Below are 9,079 nucleotides of genomic sequence, written 5' to 3' on the forward strand. Positions count from 1 at the left end.
GACAAAATACACACAATTTGCTCGACAGTGTAAATTTATAAGAACCTGCTTCCAAAATGCTATACGTAATGAAATTCCAATTAATTCCATCGCCATGGGCTTTTATACGCAGTTTTATTATATCACAATGTAACCAAAGCAAGAAAACTAGTAGGAGCCTCAGACTTTTGCAAAGTATTGCACCTTGTCATAATGCACAACAGCTTGACCTCTGTGCCGCCAAACATTCCACAGTACACTTTTGTGATCTGTTTTTATTACATGTTGTCATAGATGAACAGGTTCTCCACTGGAAATTTACATCGCAGCTACAATGGGGATTCACAACAGAGCACTTGCAAACAACACTTTGAAAAAAATACACTTGTAGAAAAATTCCAACTGTGGAAAAGTCAAATTACATAAAATAATACAAATAATAAAAACTAGCAAATTGTAAAATAGACTAAGCTAACCACTTGTCAGTGTGGGCTGCTTTTGTTTTGTTCTTTTCTCAAGTTACCATCATAATTGTACAAATATATGAACACTCCATTGCTTTCAGAAATGTTTTAAAAAGCTTTCAGCAACTCTGCATGAACTTTAGTTAGATAAGGTGCACACTGTAGAAAAAAAGCTAGGGGGGAGATGCTAGTGCATAAACCACAGATGAGTTGACTCTGCAAACAATATCTCCCCACTACCAATTTAGCTTTCAAGCTGAAGGTTTGTGTTGCCATAGTAGGCCAAAGTAACATTTGATCCACTTGACACAACACGCAAAGAAGGCACAAAGAAGAACAGAGTTGATACAATTAGAATACATTAGGCAGAAAAAAGGAGCTCACTTAGATTTTATCCAGATGCGGTACCTCTGTGCCAATCCATCATCCACTGGCCCCATCATTCTTGATATTTTTACCACAACCGTTTAAAGGAGGGTGTGTCAGATCTCAAGTGACATATAGCACAATCAAAGATTCTGCTCTCTGGACGACTTGTGGAATAAGATGGGCGTGACCATGCCTGAAAGGATCCTGGGCACATGGACGCTTACAATCTCTGAGATCATCTCCGGGTAGTTGACGCTGGTCTGCAGGGACTGAGTTTCAATGAAAAGCTCATAAGTGAATTGATGCAACTTCTTCACAATCTGCAGGAAAGGCAAAGAATGAGGGTCATTAAACACACTGTGTTCAACTGGAAATTTGACAGCAATGTCTGTATCGTGACGTAGCGTTTGGAAACGGCAACTGTAATGTTTTGACCAGCCAGGCTCCTTTGCTCTTTTCCTAACATGTAGTACCAAAGAACTCTTTCTCTACATTTCTTCATCATTGCTGCTCTTCACTTCGATGAATACTTTGGTGGGACATTGTCCATATACGCCCTCTAGTGGTGACATATTCAGCAAGACCTTCCATTCTTTTCTTCATATGTAATAATAATTCAAATGTCTTTCAATGATTTACTATTGGAACATGAATTGCCACAATAACGGGATATATGACTATATGCGTATATGTACATATATGACGTGTTGTTGGTGTGTATTTCTCTTTTTAAGTTTTGACAATAATGGTTCTAATGCTAATCAATGCTAAGGGTTCCTAAATACACAAGCATAATTCTGGGTTTACAAAGTTGTCCTAATTACACATTGAATTTTATTTATTTATTTATTTATTTATTCATTCATAACTATAAATGTAAGAAGGTAAGAGAAAGTATAGTTATGGATAAATCACCCATCCCTTTATGTACTGTTTCTGTCCACATTACATGTAATATGCAACAGCAAAAAATTTGATTTTTGCAGTTTTAAATTACTTTAAGATTAAATTCCAGAACCACCAGCTGTAGGGAAAGATAAATGCATATAGGAACTGTAGACGGGCTCTTAATTAGACAACTTCATTGTCCAATTAAAGGACTATTTTTGGTACTTACTGAGGCATTTGTAAGAGCATTTTTTAAGCTGTTTTTTTCTGTTTTGCTCCTTTATGCTCCACGGTGTAAGTAACACTATTTTTACTGCCTATTTTGCACAATTTAAGTGAGGTTAACTAACTGTGGTGAACTGTAGTGCAGGAATTGTCAGTGTAGTAATAGTGCCACTAGTGGTAAGACAGCTCTCTCTAGTGGTATGTGAATAAATTACGAAACTAAATACAAATCAATGCACAACATTTAAAACATAAAACGCAGTCACGCATTTTGGAATGATTAAATGTAGTAAAGGACATTTTCTACTTCTCATACACAGTACATTTGTTAAGGACATTTTTAAGGACAGTTCAGTTTTATGTAACATTTTGAAAAGGTCAAGATTTTCCCAATCGGATGCTCTGTATCCGAGCAGGTCCAATCGTGTGACAGACGCCAAATGTCTCCGATTAACTTTCAAAACATCATGCCACCAGCGAAACCCCCCCCCTTCACTGATCAACTGCTGTAGCCTTCGGGTGAAAATTTCAAACCGGAATCCGATTTGCTGAACTGGAATCCTCCATATTCAAACAATGCCAAATCCAAATCAAAAATATGTGCATTTCGTTTTACAAAGCCTTGACTGTGGGGAATGTAATTTACAATGGCTTCTTGGTTATAGAAGGGGATACAAGAATGTGACTGTGCTCGGGATGTCACAAACAAATCTTTTTAGAATCATTTTCCTACTGTTTACCCTCCCCTGATTTTTTTGGCCCAAATAATTTACATCACACTGACAGAGTCACATTGAATCTCTACTAGCCAACAGACAAATCTTAAGTTTAGCGTTCGTGCAGTTTAACACAAATTAGTTTCCATTTCCAATAGTTACACATCATAATATGATATCAGTCTCACGTCTCGTCCCCAGCCGTTCCACTATCACTCCGTGACAACCAGGTCAACAAACACCAAGCAGTACTTTGCATACAGGGATGCTGGGGTAAACTAACTTCTAACTAGCGACGCCCGGTAGATTAAAAACACGCTACCCTGCAGCTGAGCAGCAAGCAGTGCAATGGGCTGCTGTCACAGATAATAATAATAATGTCAATAATAGTAATGATTATTATTATAAGAAGAAGAACAAGAGAAAGAAGACAAATCACAGTTCGAATCCCAGTCATAACACTCTAATGGGTCGAACAGACACTAACTCCAAGTTATGGCCTGTTTTAAAATGAGTGTGAAGCATCAGGAAGCCCATCCGGCGTCAATACTGCGCCAAAACATAATTATTCTAACAGACTTCACTGTTGCAGTGTTAACTTCCACCAAAAGAGGGTGCTAATAGACTGTAAATGTCTGTGTAGGTGGGGTACAATGAAGCCCGGAAAAAGAATTCATCATCAAAAAAAAAAGTTAGGTTGAGCACTCTTTAAAGTTGACTTGGGCGACTTTTTTTTGACAGTCCCTACAATGTGCTTGCGCATGTTTCGCCACTCCTCAGTGAGCGGTTTTGTCACCCTGGCCACCTCACTGTAAACTCTCTGGCTACGCCCCTGATTCTGTTACACAAAGCAGAACAGAAAAGTCAAACTTGGAGGCACATGAACGTTGATGATTGCTTGCGGTAGATCTTCTGCACCCCGTGGAGCAGTACTCCAACATATGAGGTGGGAAATTACAAAATGAGAGGTTTTATTAAAGCGTTGATGTAATTGAAAGAGAGGAAAACCTTACGTAATGATGTTAATTCTGGATAATGGGGAAAATTCACTGCTGGTGGATGTGGAAACTTGGATGCACTTTGCAGTTTAGTGACACCAACTCCCAATGACATTTAGAGTATAAACGACTTGGACGTGGAGTTGTGCACATTACCGACTGGAGGTAGTCCAGTAGCTGTGTGAGCTGAAACAGCCTCTGTGTCCGGGCAGTCTCGCCACGGTGGCTGGCCAAGCGGTCCAGTTCCTTGATGTAGGAAGTCCGCAGATCATCAAAGCAATGCTGGTTCTTAAGGCCCTCCACTGGCACTGACAACACAAATACAGAACACGACGACTCACAGCAACTCTCAAGAATCAACGTCCATTCAAGCAGCTCTCCCAAGAATCATTTCAGATTTGACTTGACTAGACTTTGCAAGACTCACCGATGCTGAAGAGGACCAGTGCTTTCATGCACAAGAACTCCTCTTTGGTGACCTTCAGCATGCATAACCGTTGGGACAGAATCTTCATTCGGACACAGTGCTCATACATACTGGATATATGCATCCGCTGGCTGCATGGAAAAAAAAAAAAAAATGTAGGATCAGAACAAGGCGCACAAGATGTGAGAAAAGAGGGTGCACTGTGAAGAAATAGGAAAAAGCGAGGTGAGAAAGATGAGCGAGATGGATAATGGAAAAAAGTGAAGGACAGACAGGGAAAGGAAAAATAGAGGTCATAAACGGGGGCAGGCGTATCCATTACCATGCGGGTCAGAGGAAGCCCAAAAGCGTAAGAGTGGCACCGGCACACTCTCTACTGTGTCCTTGCTAAAACTGCCAAGCGGAAGCAGCTTGTGGCAGGCTTACGGCCTCTGAGCCAAATTCACCTTCAAAACTCAAGACTATTAACTGAATTACAACTTGAACAAGGATGATTACTTTTGCGTTACACTTTGCACCCAGCAAAACTTTAAGGGTGCACAGCGGTTTCACAAAATTCGATCATTTTTTAACAGAACTGTGCAATGTAAAAGGGTGACTTACTCATTGAAAACAAGGTCTGGAGCAAAGTAGAGCAAGGAGCTGTTTGTGTGGGTGTATGACCTCCAACCCAGAGCAAACACCATCACCCCCATCCAGGACAACTGAATGACAGTCATCTGGTCATTCACATGCAAGTTGCAGAAGCCTGTTGACAAAACAACATTTTATTGCATTTGTTGTTAACAATGTCATAATGGTCATATGCTGTATACTGGACCCAGAAGAATGCTACTAAGTACATATGCCACTGCTAATAAAAACAATTGTGGAGAATCCAATTCTTAGTCAGCAGCTTACTTGCCCGTTTACAGTGGGCGGTGCAATTATAATTGTGGGAGGAGGGCAGTACGGTGGTCCGCACATCTGCCTCACAGTTCAGAGGTTATGATGATGATGATAGAACTTTATTCATCCCACAGCGGGGAAATTCACTTGTCACAGCAGCGCATATGAGTGCAAGAATAATACGAGTGCAAGAATAAAACAAGTGCCAGAATTACAAAAAGGGTTAAATAACAGACAAGGACAAACACAAGTGCTGCTAGTAGAGACGAAACACATTCATTTTATCAGGTGGCATGCATGTTGTAAAGTCTGACAGCAGAGGGAATGAAGGACCTGCGGAACCGTTCCTTCCTACACCGAGGGTGCAAAAGTCTGCCGCTAAAGGAGCTGCTCAGAGACCGCACAATCTCATGGAGGGGGTGAGAGGTGTTGTCCATGATGGATTTAAGCTTAATCAACGTCCTACTCTCACCCACAACCTCAATGGAGTCCAGGGGACAGCCCAGGACAGAGCCAGGACGCGTTCAATTCTTCCTCCGGCCCTCCCTGTGTGGAGTTTGCATGTTCATGTTCAAAGATTCAAACCCAGAACCTACTGAATGTAAGACTGAGGTGCTAACCACACACACTGTGCAATTTTGAAACTGTATCTGTCTTATGTTTCACTATGTCAAAATAACAAAATACACATTTAGCTGACTTTCCTATGGAACTGTTAATTTCAATCCAATGCTAATGTGCCATTCTTGACTTGGATATGAACACATGTGGTGACTATTTGATGCCCTGGGCGGGCCCAGAGAATAACTGGCACTAACTCCAAATGAATGATGATCAATACTTTGACAGCTAATGGCTAGAATTTATCCACATTTTGTACTGGATTAGTTTTATAGTTGTTTTGAATTGCAGTGAATTACCTGGAATTGCCTTGGCCCAGCGGACAACTGTGACAAGTTGTCTCTCCCCGAGCTCATTGAGACTGGTAAGCAGGGAGGCGGCACTGTCCGGAAGGGCAGGGTCGTGCCCGGCATTGACGACACCAGGCTCAATGTCCTGAAGCACGTTGAGCAGGAATAGGCGGGAGCGTACAGTTGGAGGGATGCTTACAACCGCACCCTGGGAGCCTGGAAAGAGGAAAACAGACAGCAGTAGCAGTCAGTCGGTCAGTCAGTCAGGCAGCCACAAAAAGAGGAAAAAAAAAAAGAATCACATGGGCAAGCTAGGGTGAGTGCGGCACTATTTGCAAGCACCTCGAGCCCCGGAAACGGCATGTCTTATCCCCGGCCTGTCTCCTCCTTCTCCGTGTCCCCAGGCTGCTTGCTCCTCTTCCCCGCTCCTCGTCTGGCCGACTCCCTTCAGCCGGCGACCTACAATCCACCATGAGCAATTGAAACAAGCAGTAGAAGAAACACGGCAATAAAAGAATGTATTGAGTTGAGCTTTTTTCTTTTATAATTTGGCTGCACAATGGCAAACTTTCAGACAAAGACCCCACTGGTTATTATAACCATGTGGGAAAGTTTGCCGTCATTGGCTGCTGGGAAAAAAGAGTGCCCAATTGGCCTATCAAGCATGTTTTTTGGGATGTGGGAGCAAACCGGAGTGCCCAGAGAAAACCCACGTGGGATCGGGGAGAACATGCAAACTCCACACAGGGAGGGTCAGTGGTGGAATCGAACCGGCACGCTGCTAACTGTAAGGCGGACGTGCTAACCAGTGCTCCACCGAGCCGCCGCAGTTAGAACATTTTATTAGTAACTTCTGATCCAATATATGTAAAGTAATGAATCTCCACTGACAGTTGCTCTCCCCTTTGCTCTAATCTCCAGTTCCTCACCTTTTAGGCTCATTCCTGACATGTAGCACCGCTTTAAGCGACACGAGGCGCAGTTCTTCCGCCTCAGCTTGTCAATAGTGCAGTCGTTTCGGCTAGCACACAGATGGTTCTGTTTACCTGTAAAAAGGGACGGAGTGGTGGGGCATGATGGGGCCAGTTCAACAATGCCCTTGCTTTATGTTATGCATTGTTATATGCAACAATAGATTGATGTCGGCTCCTACGTAATAGCCCTGGTTGGCTTTGCGTGTGAGCGAGAGTAAGAAATGGAATAAGCGGATGAGCAATGGTGTGTATGTGCGTGTCACACCCACCAGCGGCGGCCCTCTTGAAGAATACTTTGCAGCTGCCACAGGTGACTGCTCCATAGTGACAACCTGAGGCATCATCCCCACAGACCTGACACACCCGGCGATCTGACAGGAACACAGCTGGGAACAGGTCTTCAGGCCTGAACACACATGTCAAGTTACCGTTTTGATTTTGGTCAACGTGCTTGACCTTAGCCAACATTTCGTCCGCCCATCTACAGCGATCTGATTACACTGAATGGTATTATTGTGTCATATGGCTGCGTTATGAAGCCTTGCAGCTTTCTGCACCGTTTTAACAACAAAATGCAACTCGCCACAGGATCAGCAGCAGGTGCTGTATCTCATGTTCACATGGATGTATTAGCCTGTTTTGTGCAAAGAGCACTGCAAAAGTTTAGGCAGGCGTGAGCTTTGAGCAGGCACACAACAAGGCCAAGGCTGTGAGCTTCACATGGTGTTGTGACACAAATTGTGTAACACCGATAGGAAAGCTGAACTGAGCCAGACAGATTTGGTAGATTGGTGCGTGAGGCTGGCCCGCACCATCTGGCACTGTGCAACCGTCGCGAAATGAATATTGTTGCCCTGCACGACATTAAAGCATTAGAGCAATGACTGAAGAGAACATAAACCAAAAGTTCAAAAGGACAACATGAAACAAAGGAACGCTCATTAAGACCAACTGTGAAGCTTGACAGGACAATGCAGTCAGCAGACACGCTAAATGTTCCCTTTTGTTTCCGATTAGAAGAAAGTTGTAGCGGATGAATGAAAGTTAGGAAAGAATTCCCGCATGAGTAGTTTGCTCTCCCCTGGTGCGATGGAACCAAACAAAAGAATTGTTCTTGTCACTCTTACTGTATTTACCTGAAGCCGCCGCTCTCTGTGCACTCCATCCACGCTGGCTGCTCAGTCTTGATTGACGGATAAGTGGGCTGCCCGTGAAAAGGTTCACTTTGGTAACTTTCCATTTGGCCGTAGCCTCGTGCCGTCGTGGCTGCGGCTCGCATGCCACTTTTACTGTGCTCACCCTTGTGCCAGACACAGGCACACGCTTGCATGGATCGGGCACTTGCTTGTCCACAGTTACAATATTTACACTCACGACTCTTCTCAACTCGGCCGCCGTAAGCGCGTTCATTTGCGCGCAAGGCTCCCGGGGTGTCTCGGTAGAAGTTCGGGTTCTCGGCGTAGGCGGAGTAAAGTTTGGATGCGAAGAGATGGTCCATTTGGGAGGGCGGTTCCGTGGCAGAGTGTGCAAACAAGTTAGAATCCTTGCTCAAGAACGTGGATATCACCGAATCGCGCGACACAGTCTGCACGCCGTCCGCTTCGCCTGACCTCAGAAGGTCCATGCAGCTCACCTGCTGGATTCCGTGGCACACGTCTCCGAATTCGCCCTTTCTCGGGTCGGCGTTGCGTCGTGAGTGCACGCTCAGAGCCGCGCCGAACTCCCCCACTGGACGGAAACTCTGACCCACAGCCGACTCGCAGTCAGCAAATGTGCCACCCACGTTGCCGTTAGGTGACGACAAGGCGTCCAAACCCAGGGACACGGACACGGCCCTGCTGAACTCGGCCGTAGTCGGACATGGACAGGTGTCAAAGCGATCTCTCTCGTGTCTTGAAGAGTTGCCCGGCTCCTCTAAGTCGGACAAAGTGGAGCGAAAATCCATCCCGAGCACAAGCGTTGACCGTCCTCGACTGAGCAGTCCTCGAGTTACTCTCAAGCTCGAGAGAGATGTGGTCGTGTCAGGGGGAAGGAAATCCGGATGAGTCTGAGCCGATCAGCTCTCGACGGGAAAGAGGGGACGTCCTGACGATCGAATCGGCGGGTTGGGCAACTTTTTCTCTCTCTTTTCTCCTCCTCATTTTTCAATACAACAAATCCTGGTGCACACACAATGCCAAACGTAAATGACTTAAAAACGGGCTCAGCGCAACTTTGCAGGCATTTGTGTAATCACGAAC

At 44.5% G+C, this 9,079-nt stretch overlaps 1 protein-coding gene across 1 annotated transcript; it reads right to left on the bottom strand.

Annotated features, from left to right (window-relative positions):
- Nucleotides 1-576: 576 nt before the first annotated feature.
- LOC119129127 (androgen receptor-like) lies at nucleotides 577-9,079 on the bottom strand. Its single transcript, XM_037262191.1, has 9 exons — nucleotides 7,976-9,079; nucleotides 7,109-7,245; nucleotides 6,795-6,911; nucleotides 6,208-6,324; nucleotides 5,875-6,081; nucleotides 4,670-4,814; nucleotides 4,067-4,197; nucleotides 3,796-3,947; nucleotides 577-1,132 (listed from the first exon to the last, which is right to left on the bottom strand). Exons 1-9 carry the CDS (start codon nucleotides 8,782-8,784, stop codon nucleotides 953-955), a joined length of 1,995 nt encoding a protein of 664 aa, XP_037118086.1. The 5' UTR covers nucleotides 8,785-9,079; the 3' UTR covers nucleotides 577-952.

Source organism: Syngnathus acus, chromosome 10 (genome assembly GCF_901709675.1).
Source record: "Syngnathus acus chromosome 10, fSynAcu1.2, whole genome shotgun sequence".
NCBI lineage: Eukaryota > Metazoa > Chordata > Actinopteri > Syngnathiformes > Syngnathidae > Syngnathus > Syngnathus acus.

Coding starts and splice junctions, on each gene's coding strand:
- LOC119129127 (XM_037262191.1), bottom strand. CDS start 8,784: ATGGATTTTCGCTCCACTTTGTCCGACTTAGAGGAGCCGGGCAACTCT. Junction 4,815..5,874: donor CTGGGCCAAGGCAATTCCAG/GTAATTCACTGC, acceptor TTTTGTCAACAG/GCTTCTGCAACTTGCATGTG. Junction 1,133..3,795: donor TACTGGACTACCTCCAGTCG/GTAATGTGCACA, acceptor CCTTTCCTGCAG/ATTGTGAAGAAGTTGCATCA.